At 33.5% G+C, this 18,331-nt stretch overlaps 1 protein-coding gene across 1 annotated transcript in view; it reads left to right on the plus strand.

Moving 5' to 3' along the window:
* LOC117337234 (short transient receptor potential channel 4-associated protein-like) overlaps positions 1–16,404 on the plus strand; it is a 36,927-nt gene extending 20,523 nt beyond the window's left edge. Inside the window, exons 15-24 of the mRNA XM_033898107.1 lie at positions 522–577; positions 5,199–5,244; positions 5,721–5,804; positions 6,353–6,443; positions 6,995–7,135; positions 7,462–7,573; positions 8,426–8,535; positions 8,802–8,950; positions 9,314–9,380; positions 9,794–16,404. Coding sequence (XP_033753998.1) covers positions 522–577; positions 5,199–5,244; positions 5,721–5,804; positions 6,353–6,443; positions 6,995–7,135; positions 7,462–7,573; positions 8,426–8,535; positions 8,802–8,950; positions 9,314–9,380; positions 9,794–9,916 — 979 coding nt within the window. The 3' untranslated portion in view covers positions 9,917–16,404. The remainder of the gene's footprint in view (positions 1–521; positions 578–5,198; positions 5,245–5,720; positions 5,805–6,352; positions 6,444–6,994; positions 7,136–7,461; positions 7,574–8,425; positions 8,536–8,801; positions 8,951–9,313; positions 9,381–9,793) is intronic.
* The last annotated feature ends 1,927 nt before the right edge of the window (positions 16,405–18,331 follow it).

The raw sequence follows: 18,331 nt of genomic DNA on the forward strand, positions 1-18,331 counted from the left end.
GAAAAAGCAATGTACCGTTATAAAAACAATAGCTACACATTGTAACACAGGTAAACACCCGGGGCTATGACCTGGCAGCGGTCGCTATGACTACGAACAGTGTCAAGCGATAGTCTGTACAGCTGTCGACACGGGTGACTTGCCCCGACATTTTTTTCTCCTCGTGGTGAAAAAATCGTCCGGATTATTGAGGGAAATTTACTAATGAAAAGTACGTTCCGTTCCCAAAATGGGCTTCCGGAATCGGAATCCGAATTTCCGGACTGGTGAGTACAAATAACGTTACGGAAATCCGTTCCCGTGCATTTCCGTCCGGACTGTGAGTTTTCCGGACTATCGGCGTCCGGATTATCGCGGGTCCACTGTAACATGTTTAAGATAAAGTTCACAATTTTGCATGTTATCCTCTTTTTGGGCTGAATTGTGTCCCTTTGAACTTGCGGGAGCCAGTAAGGGACAAGGCACTGTATATTTGTATTCATTATCGTTAGAAAAACTATATTGTTACTTTTCTTTTTCAGTTACAAACATCTATTGTTATCAAAGAATGAACTCAATGAAGTGAAAAGAATAAATTGTAAGTTGTCATGTCAGGCACAGATACTAAATATAATCCCTACATTCTGTTAGTGAGAAGTTGGTTATAGAAGTACAAATATGGATACATTATGCATACATTTGAAAGCTGATCAAGTCATCATATTTGTTGGCAGTACTTGTTAATATTGAACTGACAAATCTTTCACACACCATAGGTATGAAGTTGTCAATCAGTCGTATTTGTAATAGGTGTAATCTGTCGTATTTGTAATAGGTGTAATATGTCCTATTGTAATAGGTGTAACCTGTCCTATTGTAATAGGTGTAATATGTCCTATTGTAATAGGTGTAACCTGTCCTATTGTAATAGGTGTAATCTGTCCTATTGTAATAGGTGTAATATGTCCTATTGTAATAGGTGTAATATGTCATATTGTAATAGGTGTAATCTGTCCTATTTGTAATAGGTGTAATCTGTCCTATTTGTAATAGGTGTAATCTGTCCTATTGTAATAGGTGTAATATGTCCTATTGTAATAGGTGTAATATGTCCTACTGTTAGAGGTGTAATATGTCCTATTGTAATAGGTGTAATATGTCCTATTTGTGATAGGTGTAATCTGTCGTATTTGTAATAGGTGTAATATGTCCTATTTGTAATAGGTGTAATCTGTCGTATTTGTAATAGGTGTAATATGTCCTATTGTAATAGGTGTAATCTGTCCTATTTGTAATAGGTGGAATCTGTCCTATTGTAATAGGTGTAATATGTCCTATTTGTAATATGTGTAACCTGTCCTGTAATATGTCCTATTTGTAATAGGTGTAATATGTCCTATTTGTAATAGGTGTAATCTGTCCTATTGTAATAGGTGTAATCTGTCCTATTGTAATAGGTGTAATCTGTCCTATTGTAATAGGTGTAATATGTCCTATTTGTAATAGGTGTAATCTGTCCTGTAATATGTCCTATTTGTAATAGGTGTAATATGTCGTATTTGTAATAGGTGTAATATGTCCTATTGTAATAGGTGTAATATGTCCTATTGTAATAGGTGTAATCTGTCGTATTTGTAATAGGTGTAATCTGTCCTATTTGTAATAGGTGTAATCTGTCCTGTAATATGTCCTATTTGTAATAGGTGTAATATGTCCTATTGTAATAGGTGTAATATGTCCTATTGTAATAGGTGTAATATGTCCTATTGTAATAGGTGTAATATGTCCTATTGTAATAGGTGTAATCTGTCCTGTAATATGTCCTATTTGTAATAGGTGTAATATGTCCTATTTGTAATAGGTGTAATATGTCCTATTTGTAATAGGTGTAATATGTCCTATTTGTAATAGGTGTAATATGTCCTATTGTAATAGGTGTAATCTGTCGTATTTGTAATAGGTGTAATCTGTCCTATTTGTAATAGGTGTAATCTGTCGTATTTGTAATAGGTGTAATATGTCCTATTGTAATAGGTGTAATCTGTCGTATTTGTAATAGGTGTAATCTGTCCTATTTGTAATAGGTGTAATCTGTCCTATTGTAATAGGTGTAATCTGTCCTATTGTAATAGGTGTAATATGTCCTATTGTAATAGGTGTAATCTGTCCTATTTGTAATAGGTGTAATCTGTCCTATTGTAATAGGTGTAATATGTCCTATTGTAATAGGTGTAATATGTCCTATTGTAATAGGTGTAATATGTCCTATTTGTAATAGGTGTAATCTGTCCTATTGTAATAGGTGTAATCTGTCGTATTTGTAATAGGTGTAATATGTCCTATCTGTAATAGGTGTAATATGGCCTATTTGTAATAGGTGTAATATGTCCTATTGTAATAGGTGTAATATGTCGTATTTGTAATAGGTGTAATCTGTCCTATTTGTAATAGGTGTAATATGTCCTATTTGTAATAGGTGTAATCTGTCCTATTTGTAATAGGTGTAATCTGTCCTATTTGTAATAGGTGTAATATGTCCTATTGTAATAGGTGTAATCTGTCGTATTTGTAATAGGTGTAATCTGTCCTATTTGTAATAGGTGTAATCTGTCGTATTTGTAATAGGTGTAATATGTCCTATTTGTAATAGGTGTAATATGTCCTATTGTAATAGGTGTAATATGTCGTATTTGTAATAGGTGTAATATGTCGTATTTGTAATAGGTGTAATCTGTCCTATTTGTAATAGGTGTAATATGTCCTATTTGTAATAGGTGTAATATGTCCTATTTGTAATAGGTGTAATATGTCCTATTGTAATAGGTGTAATATGTCGTATTTGTAATAGGTGTAATATGTCCTATTGTAATAGGTGTAATATGTCCTATTGTAATAGGTGTAATATGTCCTATTTGTAATAGGTGTAATCTGTCGTATTTGTAATAGGTGTAATCTGTCGTATTTGTAATAGGTGTAATATGTCCTATTTGTAATAGGTGTAATCTGTCGTATTTGTAATAGGTGTAATCTGTCGTATTTGTAATAGGTGTAATCTGTCCTATTTGTAATAGGTGTAATCTGTCCTATTTGTAATAGGTGTAATATGTCCTATTTGTAATAGGTGTAATATGTCCTATTGTAATAGGTGTAATATGTCGTATTTGTAATAGGTGTAATATGTCCTATTGTAATAGGTGTAATATGTCCTATTGTAATAGGTGTAATATGTCCTATTTGTAATAGGTGTAATCTGTCGTATTTGTAATAGGTGTAATCTGTCGTATTTGTAATAGGTGTAATATGTCCTATTTGTAATAGGTGTAATCTGTCGTATTTGTAATAGGTGTAATCTGTCGTATTTGTAATAGGTGTAATCTGTCCTATTTGTAATAGGTGTAATCTGTCCTATTTGTAATAGGTGTAATATGTCCTATTTGTAATAGGTGTAATATGTCCTATTTGTAATAGGTGTAATCTGTCCTATTTGTAATAGGTGTAATCTGTCGTATTTGTAATAGGTGTAATATGTTCTATTTGTAATAGGTGTAATATGTCCTATTGTAATAGGTGTAATATGTCGTATTTGTAATAGGTGTAATATGTCGTATTTGTAATAGGTGTAATCTGTCCTATTTGTAATAGGTGTAATATGTCCTATTTGTAATAGGTGTAATATGTCCTATTTGTAATAGGTGTAATATGTCCTATTGTAATAGGTGTAATATGTCGTATTTGTAATAGGTGTAATATGTCCTATTGTAATAGGTGTAATATGTCCTATTGTAATAGGTGTAATATGTCCTATTTGTAATAGGTGTAATCTGTCGTATTTGTAATAGGTGTAATCTGTCGTATTTGTAATAGGTGTAATATGTCCTATTTGTAATAGGTGTAATCTGTCGTATTTGTAATAGGTGTAATCTGTCGTATTTGTAATAGGTGTAATCTGTCCTATTTGTAATAGGTGTAATATGTCCTATTTGTAATAGGTGTAATATGTCCTATTGTAATAGGTGTAATATGTCGTATTTGTAATAGGTGTAATATGTCGTATTTGTAATAGGTGTAATCTGTCCTATTTGTAATAGGTGTAATATGTCCTATTTGTAATAGGTGTAATATGTCCTATTTGTAATAGGTGTAATATGTCCTATTGTAATAGGTGTAATATGTCGTATTTGTAATAGGTGTAATATGTCCTATTGTAATAGGTGTAATATGTCCTATTGTAATAGGTGTAATATGTCCTATTTGTAATAGGTGTAATCTGTCGTATTTGTAATAGGTGTAATCTGTCGTATTTGTAATAGGTGTAATATGTCCTATTTGTAATAGGTGTAATCTGTCGTATTTGTAATAGGTGTAATCTGTCGTATTTGTAATAGGTGTAATCTGTCCTATTTGTAATAGGTGTAATATGTCCTATTTGTAATAGGTGTAATATGTCCTATTTGTGTTAGGTGTAATCTGTCTTATTTGTAATAGGTGTAATCTGTCTTATTTGTAATAGGTGTAATATGTCCTATTTGTAATAGGTGTAATCTGTCCTATTGTAATAGGTGTAATATGTCCTATTTGTAATAGGTGTAATATGTCCTATTGTAATAGGTGTAATATGTCCTATTTGTAATAGGTGTAATCTGTCCTATTTGTAATAGGTGTAATCTGTCCTATTGTAATAGGTGTAATATGTCCTATTTGTAATAGGTGTAATATGTCCTATTGTAATAGGTGTAATATGTCCTATTTGTAATAGGTGTAATATGTCCTATTTGTGATAGGTGTAATATGTCCTACTGTTAGAGGTGTAATATGTCCTATTGTAATAGGTGTAATATGTCCTATTTGTGATAGGTGTAATATGTCCTATTTGTAATAGGTGTAATATGTCCTATTTGTGATAGGTGTAATATGTCCTACTGTTAGAGGTGTAATATGTCCTATTGTAATAGGTGTATTATGTCCTATTTGTGATAGGTGTAATCTGTCCTATTTGTAATAGGTGTAATATGTCCTATTTGTGATAGGTGTAATATGTCCTATTGTAATAGGTGTAATCTGTCTTATTTGTAATAGGTGGAAGTATATATAAACAGCCTACATGTATGGATTTAACTTAATTTAAAGAGAAAAAAAATATATATATATATTGTAATTGTCAAATTTTCACAATCCAAGAAAAGAGCATGAGATCATGTGTTGTTGTTTTCTCTTTGCAGTGAAAGCTGGTTCTTTGGCATTAGGTAGCTTAGAAAATGTGAATCGGTGAGTTACTAGAGCAGAGTGTTCATATAATCATTGGGAATTTTACATCTGTATCATCACCATTCCTGGCATAACAAACTGGCTATTTCTATTTGTTAGAAATCATCCTGCTTTGTCCTGCTGTATGATAAATTATTTGTGCGACCTACTTGAACATTTGTAATTATATTCCGTAAATCTAGCCCATGTTAAATTGAAATGTCTGTAGAAGATGTCTATGTACCCCAGGCTTTTTTTCCTGCAGTAATACTCCCTTTGCACTATGCTCAGGGCCAACAGTGTGACTGCAGCTGTATCTTGATATAATTGTTGTAAGTTTGTATTCAGCGTTTAACCATGTATGGCACATTGGTATTGAAGAGGTGACAACAGATGAATCACACAATCGATCTCCGTATGACCTTATGGTTGGGTGAATTGTTGTTGACAACCGGATCAATTGAGAAATAATATGAATTGTTTTGTGATATTTTCAGACAACTGATGTGTAAAGGCAGTAAAGGTCTATTGACGAAGATAGTAGAAGTGATGAAGAAGGAACCAACAACCTCCACATTCAGGTATTAAAACTGAATCTCATGGATAAAGGAAATATTTTAACTGAACAACTTGATTTGGTATACATATTCTATATAGATAAGGCACACCAATTAAATCCTGGTTATCATCACTTTGTCAGAATTTAATAGTTTTATTTTTAATCACATAAACATAGAATGTGCTTATAAAAAGTTTTTAATTGTGACCAAGGTACTTATAAAAAGTTTTAATTGTGACCAAGGATTTGAAATGGCAATACCAGGTATGGGTCATTTACCACTGTTTTAATATTTCTTCTGGGTCATTTGCTCTATGATTTTCAAATAACGGGACTATAGATTTTCACTAATTATGGTTCATGGTCAGTATTCCTCCCAACCCCTGATTGTAAATGAATCTCAAAAAAACCCAGGGAAACAATAAAGGGATTACATGTACTATGAATTTGCGATTATGAAATTGTGAAGCTATATTAAAAGTAAAAACACTGAAAATGGGGGGGGGGGGGGGGGGGGGAAGAATTGTATTTATTAATTTATTACCTCATCTTTATGATTTTGTTTTGAAGGTTCTGGCTGGCCAGAGCAGTAGAAAGCTACCTACGAGGAAACACATCTTACTGTGATCAAGTCTTCTTAATGCGCAGAGGGTTGTTGCAGGTTAGTATTAGCTATTTAGGGTTTAACTGCTGCAGTTTGGTGTTAGATAGTTCAGGTTTTAACTGCTGCAGGTAAGTGTTCGCTAGTTAGGGTTTAACTGCTGCAGATAAGTTTTAGCTAGTTAGGGTTTAACTGCTTCAGTTAAGTGTTAGCTAGTAAATGTTTAATTGCTGCAGGTTAGTATTAGCTAGTAAAGGATTAGCTGTGTTAGCTAGTTCAGGTTTTAACTGCTGAGGTAAGTGTTAGCTAGTTCAGGTTTAAACTGCTGAGGTAAGTGTTAGCTAGTTCAGGTTTTAACTGCTGCATGTTAATGTTAGCTTGTTAGGTTTTAGCTGCTGCAGGTAAGTGTGTGTTAATTAGGGTTTTAACTGCTACAGGTTAGTGTTAGCTAGATAGGGTTTAACTGCTGCAGGTTACTGTTATCTAGTTAGGGTTTAACTGATGCAGGTTAGTATTAGTTAGGGTTTCAATACTTCAGGTTAGTTTCTAGATTTTGTGTACATTAATTTGAGTGGTGTACATACGTCATGGGGTGTTAACCTATTTTTCAGCATGTAGCAAGCAATATCGTAGAACACGAGATAAGACACAAAGAAATCCTACAGAGCAGCTTTGACCTGCTGGGAGAGCTCATCAAGTTCAACATCGAGGCCTTCAAGACATTTGAAGAAATCCTTACAACACAGGCAAAGGTATGATCACAAAGTGATATTTTAGGATTCCTAGAAATGTTGGTGAGGAAATTTTGGTTTAAATTTAAGGAAAAAGTGCCAAAATGCTCCTGTTTTCTGTAAAACTTAATCACACAGTAAGCTTTCATGATAACACTGTCTATACTAATCTGATTTCTGAGCAAAATTTAAATGTTCACAATGGTTTTCATTAAACATGCAATTTAGAATACCTTTCCAACATGCAGTGTTGAGTTGGTGTTTGTATTAAATATCTGTACATTCTAGTAAACTTAAGTTACAAGGAAGATCATTCATTGAATAATGTTGGATGTGTTTGTTGACAGTTTGAGAAGTTCATCACTACTGTAAATAGAAATCTTGTAGACTCCAACATGTTTATCAGAAGTCTGGTGTTGTCTCTTGAACACCTCACAGAGGAGGACACAACATATAAAGGTATGTATTACATACAGGGAGGGGGCATTACATACAGGGGTTTGTATTACATACAGGGAGGGGGCATTACATACAGGGGTTTGTATTATATACAGGGAGGGGGGCATTATGTACAGGGGTTTGTATTACATACAGGGAGAGGGCATTACATACAGGGAGGGGGCATTACATACAGGGAGGGGGCATTACATACAGGAAGGGGCATTACATACAGGGAGAGGGCATTACATACAGGGGTTTGTATTACATACAGGGAGGGGGCATTACATACAGGTGTTTGTATTACATACAGGGAGAGAGCATTACATACAGGGGTTTGTATTACATACAGGGAGGAGCATTACATACAGGGAGAGAGCATTACATACAGGGAGGGGCCATTGCCTAACGGAGTTTGTATTACATACAGGGAGGGGGCATTACATACAGGGGTTTGTATTACATACAGGAAGGGGGCATTACATACCGGGGTTTGTATTACATACAGGAATAGGTCACCACATACAGGAATTGGTCACCACATACAGGAATAGAATAGATCACCACATACAGGAATAGGTCACCTCACACAGGAGTAGGTCATCTCACACAGGAATAGGTCACCACATACAGGAATAGGACACCACATACAGGAATAGGTCACCACAAGTGGGGGTTTCAAGTAGATAAAAACCAAAAGTTTGTCAATTATGACTCCAAATAATTACTTTGTTGATCTTATTTGATATGTTGAAGAAATCTTTTATTGGTGTTCAAACAAAATTAAAGTATTTATGGCCTGACAGTTGGGAGTAGCATTAGAAGGAAGAATGTGCTTGATGTGTGAATAGTAAGTGTTTTTTTCGGTTTCAGAATATGCCAAAAAGGACAACAAATTACTGATGTACATTGGGGACTTCAGTAAACAACTAGACTACCTCTACAAACTTATCAAGATTATTAACGTAGAGAATCTCACACAGGTAAGTCAGCAAACAGGTAATCTTTTAGTGGGGAGAAAGTTACCACAAAGGCTGGTCAGGAGAAAGAGTTTTGCAGAGGTTCATTTAGAAAATGCAAAGATCACACGGTTTAACGACAGAGATTTTCTCACTGTTTAGTTGGGGAAGGCGGGAGCAGGCAGATTGAAATGAGAATGATTTTATACCTTATATACTACTACAACACAGTTACATGGTAGAAGGTTGAATGTAATACATGTATTTCTTCACACTTGTTTTCACATCAGGAAAACGTTAGTTGCCTGAATACCACCTTGGTCTTTCTGATGTTTGCTAACCGTAAGGGTCAGCTCCCCAAATATCTGCAGGCCCTTCGAGACGAGAAAGAAGATCTGATGGATGTCAGTGGGTCGGCCAATCTCTTACGCAACTTCAGGTTTGCTAAAATAATAATTAATGTCTTGTTGTCAACCTATCACAGTTATGATCTTCAATGTTTAAATTATATAGCTAATTAATAGTTAAATTCAGAGTCAATATGCAAATACATTTAACATTTAATGTAAAATTACATCTTATATTTGCTTTTGAGTAGTAAAAAATATTGCATTCTCTTCCTGTCTTAAACTGCAGGTGACAAAGAATTTATGGAAATGGATATTGTAAAAAAAAAAAAAAAAAAAAAGGTAGGCTGAGTCAATCACAGCAGGTGCAAAAAAATAAATAAAAATTACCTGTGTTCTAAAAATTGAGGATCAGAAAATAGTAATAACCAGTCATTGTCTTTCGGACATTTCAGGGATCTCTTAACATTTTGGCAAGACCATTACCTCCACAAAGACAAGGATTGTAGTGCTCTAGAGAAGGTAGGTCTTCAGTCCCCTACGTGTAGGACTGAAAGGGGTGATAACTTAATGTCTGTCCATCTTGTCATGTTTAGTTCTGTATTTACTCCTTAAGAAATAAAAATGAAGATGCACATGTTTTTAATCCATTACTATCATTTCTTTTTTTATCCAAGAAAGATGATTCTGAAATGGTTAAAAGGCAAATATTTACATTAGTAATTTTTGTACTGTTCAATTTTTGTGTGTAAGAAGCGATTAGACAGGTCGCTGTTATGAAATAATTTAGTGGTATCTGTGTTCTGGGCCCTGGATTTGATCTTATTCATAATTGTCTGAAACACAACTTTACAACAGTAAAAGCAGGATACTGTAACTTATAACAATATGTCTTATCTGCAGGCCTTATGAATTCAGTATTATTCATTTTGTAGAGTTCGCGGATTAGCTTCGAGTACTGGAAGCAGACAGTGTCCGTGTTAGTGTGTGACGATAAGGATGACAAGGCAGGAATCCTACACTATGTGTCGCCCATGCCTTGTGACCGGCCCAATTGAGCCTATCTTCCACTTACACACTCAAAATAGGCTTGTGCCTACAGGCAGTGCTATTCCGCAGTCGCTACAAAGATTTCAGTTTTTACAACTGTCAATCATAGTGTCTATTTAAGTTATAAGTTGACTGTCTTCATAGCATGCTGTGCTCTGCAATTGATTTCATTACACTGTCGGTTAGTGCAGATATGCTAGCCATGGACAGACTCCTATGGTTGGTTGTGCGTTCTGGGAATTGCCTATTATGCTTGATAAATCATGCACGTTTGAACGTGAAGACTTGTTTAAGTCTAGTGGCCACAGTTCAATTGTACACCATGTGAGACAGTTTCATTTGACAGTTGAGCTGGTTGGCGCCTCACAAGCTGGACCTGTATTGAGGCAACAGACTTGTGCTGCTCCTCTGACAAGGAAGTGCAACTTCGGCTGGACTGCCTTGGCACTTTACAGAGGAATTTCATGTGTTGAACACCATGCTGAAGTCTCAGTTTTACCTTCCATGACATGCAGTCTGTTTTTGCGGTTGGTGAGATTTTGACAGAGGGACACCAACACCCTGGGTAATGTGTTGACCAAATGTGTTCCGATATCATCTTAATGATTTAAATCTATTATTCGTTCGTGTTGAAATATATACATAGTCATTTAAATGTGTATTACCGTTTGTTGTTTATTGCTGGACAGATTATTTTTGATCAGCAAAAAAATTTAAAAACTAAATGTCATACAATTTCTGGTGGAGGTATGAGTCTCCAAAAGATAGTTTTTATTTTAGACTTTCAGTGCATAGCAGTGTGTTATATGTGGAATGCAATGGATGCATGTTGTTGGAAATTTTGAATGTGTAATGAGTGGCGAGCAATAAGGTTATTGTAAATAAAGAATCTGAGTGAAACAGACTTAAATAAAGACTTTCTGTGAAGCAGACTAACTTTTAAATCTGTGATATTTCACTCCCTTATAATTTTTTTTTTTTTTTTTTTAGCATAATAAAAGATATTCAAAGATTGGCTAATTGATTAGCAGCTAATCTTTTGACTCAAGTGTTGCATATCTTCACAAAGAATAGAAAAAAAATTGAAATCATGTTTATAATAAAGTGTTGTTGGCAATCATTTTGTAATGTTGATAAATTCATGTTCATAATTTGAGTAGATTTACTTAAATGTTTTCTTGACAGCAAGAGTTTATATTCATAATTTGTTTAGGTTTGATGGAGTTAAAGATGGAAATAATAGATATAAAAGTAATTGTTTGGCTGAGGATGGATTCTCACCAACATTTAACCACTTTTCATCATTAAAATGTATAATTGTGCCTCCTAAAGCAAATCAAAACTGAAATCAATATAACAGCTAGATACAATTTGCTATAAACTGTTTAAATACATTTAATGATAAAATTTTATGGTACGTAGCTATGTTGTACATCTAGATCTGCTATTGAATCAACATGAGTTTTTTGTTAAATATCAGAAACCTACAGTTCATTTAGAGAATATATATATAAGTTCTATATTAATAGCTTTAAATTTTCATCTTCACAATAATAAAATAGTTTTAAAAGTGTATTGATGGTATTCCTATTCTAACAGTTTGTATGAATTGCTGTAGCCTATAAGAAGACGCTCATTACAACAAACTCTTGCTTATCAGATATGTACAATAAAATAGCAATATAGTAGTTGTTTCCAATTTTGAGTTCTTTAGTCCGGATTTACCTTAGAACATTTTTATTTTGTTAGTGGTGCATCCATTGTACTATAAGATAAATGTTCATAGATTTGAATAGATCCATACTGAAGAAAGATGAAAAGGTTATTTAATTTGTGTTGGCGTCGTAGCAACATTCTACATTGAAGGTGGTTCCTGCTGTAGTGATTTTTGATGTGATAAGTCAGCAAGTTATTTATTTTTCAATGAATTTGTATAAATATGTGCATCACCAATGTGAATTTTGATCTCATTTTTAAAATGCCTTAACTATTTTGAAGCAAAAATATAAATTTTAACCAGAGTTTGCGTGTCTATAATAGAATAAAAGAATTTCTTTAATGTTTTTGATTTGTGATATATTTAAAAAAAAAATCAAATACCGATGGTGTATATATAGATAACAACAGAACTAAACAATACATAGGAAAGATGAATGATTACCTCATTATCCTCAGTACAAATAGATAAACTTTACTTACTTCAGGTTTCATGAATTTGAAACTGTCTTCTTTTATTTATAACCTAGATTCTAGATTTAACATTATTCCACAATATTAACAACGATTTGAGAAGAAAAAATTAATCCATGATAGGAAGTTATTCCTTGTTTAAATCTTACCAAAGAAATTGTTGGAAGTTAACATTTATTACATGTTCTTGAATTTTCGGCAGATCTTTGTAGTAATGTGATAATAATGGATTCGTGCAAACCTAAGGTATCATTTTGATAATCACATGTACCAAATTTGTGGCAGATCTTGGTAGTAATGTGATGCTATTGGAATACACACAACCTTAGGCATCATTTTGATTATTACTTAAAAAGAAAGTGTATTAGACAGAGAAAATGTATTAGAATTCTGTTCCATTTTTTAGCCCACCATCATCAGATGGTGGGCTATTCAAATCCCTTTGCACAGATTAGTAAAATGAAGGGAAAAGTAGAGAAAAGATCAATCTGACATGGAACCTATGAAGATCATTCAATGGTGGGCGCCAAGATCCCTCTGGGATCTCTTGTTTTTAAATTGAGATGTGTCCGAGTCTCTAATCTTGAATTTCAAAGTTAAGACTCCATTTGATTAAATTTGCCTAGATATCAGTTGTTGATATGTTAAATGTTGTCGTAGAAACGGTGCTCCGAGTACGGGTGTATACATATGTGCATGGCTTGGTGTGTAGCAGATACTGAGTTTAAAATAAAACAAACGGGTGTGTATTAAATTCTGGAACATCACTACCAGATTGACCTTTCCGACACAAATTTTTGTTTCATCTGCAGATTTAATCTGAATCATTGCCAACTATTTCTGTTCTAATGATTAGATATTGAAATATTTCAAGAGTTTCATATTTTTTTTTAAACATTGGTAAAATTGTTCAGTATTTGATGGTTTCTCATAAGGACCCTTTGCTGACAATGCAATATTTCCTAGATTTTTCTCTCTCGATTGAATGTGATATTGATATTATAGTAAAAAAAATATTCTATCCAAGGTTTTTTTTACCTTCATTAAAATAACAATAAATGTTAATGTTGTGTCCTTCAGTATTAAGTAGTTACATGATTATTAATAATAGACCATGGCCGTTTTCGTTTTTTCGGTCCAAACGGTTGGACCAGTTGGACCGGTGTTGTTCGTTTATGAGATCAAGACGGACCTGGTGATTTTATATTGTTTTCAGACGAGCCTTGACAAAGACTTCCAAGGCCTTTATTAACATTTGCAGGTTCGTGAGGATATATGTTTGAAATATTACATTTAAAAACTGACGAACCGGTTTGTCCGCATAAAGGAACAGGCCCCATATGTCTGTGCCAGAATTTTAGGATAATTTGATGAGGGTAGTCTCCCTTAGATTATGTCCTTACCCTCCTTCAAAACGTGGTGGTACTGAGTTTATTTGCATAGAGTGAATGAGCCAACTTTTGAGTGTTCCTTTGGGAGTCTGACAAGAGTATGACGTGCAAACTTGAATGATTGTTTATCGTTGTAAAAATGTTTGAACCAAATTGTATTGCATGATCATGATTTGTCCGTGGTGTAAATTCTGATATAAAATAGTGTGTGTTATTTGTATTTCTTGTTATAAAATGTGGTTGACATTAAATAAAGATGTTTTCTAATGTAGAATTTTCACTTGATTTCACTGTGTAAATGGTGTTAAATCAAAGTGTTCAACTCTTAATCATTTCAGATATAAATATAGTTTTAAATGCAAGTTTCTGAGGTTAAAATCAATAACAATGAAATATGCTATTCCTTTCATTGAATTATTTTTTAGGAAACACATTTCATAATTTTTCTTACATTTGCAAAAAAATATCTCAAAATATTTAATGAACTTTTTCGGGCACATTCAATGCTGATATCTAATTAAATCTGTTGTTCATTCAATTGATATGAATGCTATATGAAAAAGAACTCCAGCATTTTTGGCAAGTATTAATGTGTTCTGATTAAAATGATCAAATTTTATCTCCATGAAATATACAACTGAAATAATTGTTTTACTCGCCTTTGAACCAAAACATGAGGAAAGCATGATCTCATTGCTAAAACCGATTGTTTTCATGTCAACGTGCTCTTTACTTAACAATAAAATGTTTGAGCTGATTTTGAATAGAATGTGCATGTCATATCTTCGAAAATTTTCACATCAAAGAAATTAAAATCTTATTTTCAATTCATACTTTTAAAAAGGCATAGTTATTGAATGACTGAGAATACTAGAGAATTAGCATGCTGTCTGTCGTGTGTAACTTTACATTTGAATGTGTATGAATTTTGTAATAGTTGTATAACACTCCTGTGGATGTTATTGTAAGGCTTGTTTTCATGCGTTATCTAAAAGTGAAGAAGTTGTTTTGAAACAGATAATTATATAAAGAGCCTTCTTATGCATGGAGGTGTTTAAATAAGATATTAAAAAATATATACCTGATATATACATTTATTTATTTATGCTATGAAATTGAATGTTCTGCCAGTAGTATATAATATAAGGGATTGTATGTACTAGAGAATGTTCTGTCAGTAGTATATAATATAAGGGATTGTATGTACTAGAGAATGGTCTGTCAGTAGTATATAATATAAGGGATTGTATGTACTAGAGAATGGTCTGCCAGTAGTATATAAGGGATTGTATGTACTAGAGAATGGTCTGCCAGTAGTATATAAGGGATTGTATGTACTAGAGAATGTTCTGCCAGTAGTATATAAGGGATTGTATGTACTAGAGAATGTTCTGTCAGTAGTATATAAGGGATTGTATGTACTAGAGAATGTTCTGCCAGTAGTAGATAAAGGATTGTATGTACAATACTAGAGAATGTTCTGTCAGTAGTATATAAGGGATTGTATGTACTAGAGAATGGAGAATTGTAGGTGTCGCTCTCATCTGATTGTGAATTGCATGACTAAATTCAGATTTGTCTTTTTTCTTTCTTTTGTGAACAGTTAACAAGTGCCCTTGTCAAATAGATGGGCCAGTTGTGATTGTGATTTTGTGATGAATTTTTGTTTTAAAACACCCATTGTATAATCCTATGCTGTATATACATACTTTGGCACGCTCAAATTTTCATATATTATCAAGTTTAATGCATTGTTGCCGTAATTGATTTGGTCCTAAGAAAAGGGATGTTACAGCATAAAATGACAAGATATGACCTGCAGTATGATCAAATCCTGGCTGTTACACTAGTTTTTTGGTTTCAGACCTAAAGATATATAAAACTGGGTATGTAACCCTCAGATTGCTTTCTATTTGTGCCAATGACCTTAATTCCAGATGAATAGCTAAGTTACTAAGCTGGAAATCGACTGACATGTTATTTTTATCGTTCCCTACAAATTATATCAAGATTTTTATCAGATATCAAATATTTCCCCTAAATACTATATAATTATGAAACCAGTTTGACATTGACTTTGATCTATAACTTATATTATAAATGCACAGTTTTAGGCGGTTTCTGTAAGTGTAGTACTTTGCTGAGTCAAATGGCCATCCATACCATGTTGACAGATACTGGTAATCTGGTTCAAATTCCAATAACTGGTTCCCTGGTTTAAAAAAAGACAATCTTCCTTTCATAATTACGGTAAATTGAGACTCTTTTCATCTTTTAGCTTTACACATAGTTAAATATAAAATGTCACTCCTTTGTAATATAGAAATATTCAAGGTTTTTTTTTCTAATTGAAAAATAATTGCATGGCAATTTTGTTTATGTCTTCAGGTAAAGGCACATTGTTATTTAATGTGTTTCCTTAAAATAATAATTAAAAATGCTTTAAAATATTTTGTCTTGTACATTGCGAAATGTTTGGATTTAATTGATATCTGAAGAGAGCAATTGTGTATTTTATGATTTTTTTGTGAGCGTGTCTGTTTATTGAAGACTTGTGTCCCATATGTCACCAAAACTCTGGTAATGCATCATTTCTTCATCATCGTGTTTCATTTCTTCATCCTTCTTTTATGTGGTCATATATAGGACATTGTTATCGTAAACAGAGAAAATGTTTTATTTCCTGTTTAACTTTATATCATTTTACCGTAAACAGTCCTGTTTGATAGGGAACAAATGCATGTGTTAACAGTTGAGTTTGGATAGAAAGAGTGTTGAAAGTCGCAAGAGTGTGGATGTTTATGGGCCAACATGTAAGATAGTAGAAGGGAATTCGTAATTTATTATACACTGTATATATAAAAACAAAATTAAATGTATAGTAAAAACATTAAAAGAAAATTTTTAAATATGAATTAAAGTTAGTTTGTTTTCGTTGAGTATATGTACTGAAAGGAAAAAGAAACACAATTAGAAATTGCCCTGGTTTACGGGAAATAAAAAGATGTTATAGAATGTAATAATTGTGCAAGTAAAAGATAGGGAACCACTCGGTCATCTGAAAATTTCATCCATATACATTTTCTTTACCCTCATTAAACAGATATGACCCCTCCCTGATAAAACATTTATGGGACGAGTTGGAGAGAAGGATCATGTCCAAACCCTTCAATCAACATCACTCAGTTGAGGATGAGGAATGGAGCCGTATACCATCGAGGAGGGTCAATACCCTTATCAATTCAATGCACGGGAATCTGCAACCACTGCAGCTCATGGGGGCATACACGATATTGATGGGATCAGAATGCTTCTCATTTTGAGAGGGGTACCTTGGATCAACCTAAATTTGACAAGAGTACTTAACGTACATGGATGAAATTTTACAGATGGAGTGGTTCTGTCTTTCAATTACAATATTATTAAATTCTATAACATCTTTTTTATTTCCTGCCCATAGTAAACAAGGCAATTTCTAATTAGTTCTTTTTCCTTTCTGTATACATGAATTATAGACCCATTATAGTTCCCAAGTTTCATTACAACTTTAGGCTAATGGCTTATCAGTATACAATACATAGATATCATTACTCTTGCCCACTTCCCCTGAGAACTCTCATTTCAGGAATCTCTACAACTTTAAGCCAATGACCTATCAGTATAAAATACATAGATATCGTTACTCTTTTCCACTTCACCGAGAACTCTGTCATTTCTGGAATATTAGTATTGTGTATTTTGATGTAATCTCTATAACTAAGCCAATGACCTATCGGTATACAATACATAGATATATAGTTGATGTTACTCTTATCCATTTTACTAAGAGCCATGGCGTTTCAGGAGTATTTGGATCGTGTATTTTGATGGTATCTCCACAAATGAAAGTGTGGCTGGCTAGAAAGACATTTAAGTAAGTCACACAGGTCACTAGAGTATCCAACCAATACAAACTCGGGTAATGTTCTGGAGCTTTATTTGTTTCCTAATAGGGGTAGTTTGTTTCTCAGAAAGATATCTCGGTGCTGTCATTATTGTACCCTTGGGCAGGATACTAAAATTGTTCTGGAAAGCATGACACATTCCTCCATGTATGATATTTACTGAGGTAGCCACTATCTGTTTCAAGGAAGTCAGTGGTCCATGGAACATTCAACACCCCCCCCCACCCCCCCACCCCCCCCCAAAACAAATCAAAACTACTGTTCAGATGTAAAGATAAAGAAAAAGTCACTAAAGTGGAAAAATACCTTTAATAAATAGACCAATTTTCTAATAATGCCACATAGAAATAGAAAACATACCAAACATCATGTTAAACAAGCTAATACATAGCAACGGGGAAAGCACATCTAACAGGACGAGGAAACAATAGGATTATGTTTAATAGACCGTGTCTTTAAGTACATCTAACACAGGATGAGAAGACAATAGGATTATGTTTAATAGACTGTGTCTTAACACAGGACGAGGAGACAATAGGATTATGTTTAATAGACCATGTCTTAACACAGGACGAGGAAACAATAGGATTATGTTTAATAGACCGTGTCTTAAAGCACATCTAACACAGGATGAGGAAACAATAGGATTATGTTTAATAGACTGTCTTGGATGGTACATCTAACACAGGACGAGGAGACAATAGGATTATGTTTAATAGACCGTGTCTTAACACAGGACGAGAAGACAAATTAATAGGATTATGTTTAATAGACCGTGTCTTTAAGTACATCTAACACAGGATGAGAAGACAATAGGATCATGTTTAATAGACCGTGTCTTGGATGGCACATCTAACACAGGACGAGAAGACTAGGATTATGTTTAATAGACCGTGTC

Source organism: Pecten maximus, chromosome 11 (assembly GCF_902652985.1).
Source record: "Pecten maximus chromosome 11, xPecMax1.1, whole genome shotgun sequence".
Taxonomy (NCBI): Eukaryota; Metazoa; Mollusca; class Bivalvia; order Pectinida; family Pectinidae; genus Pecten; species Pecten maximus.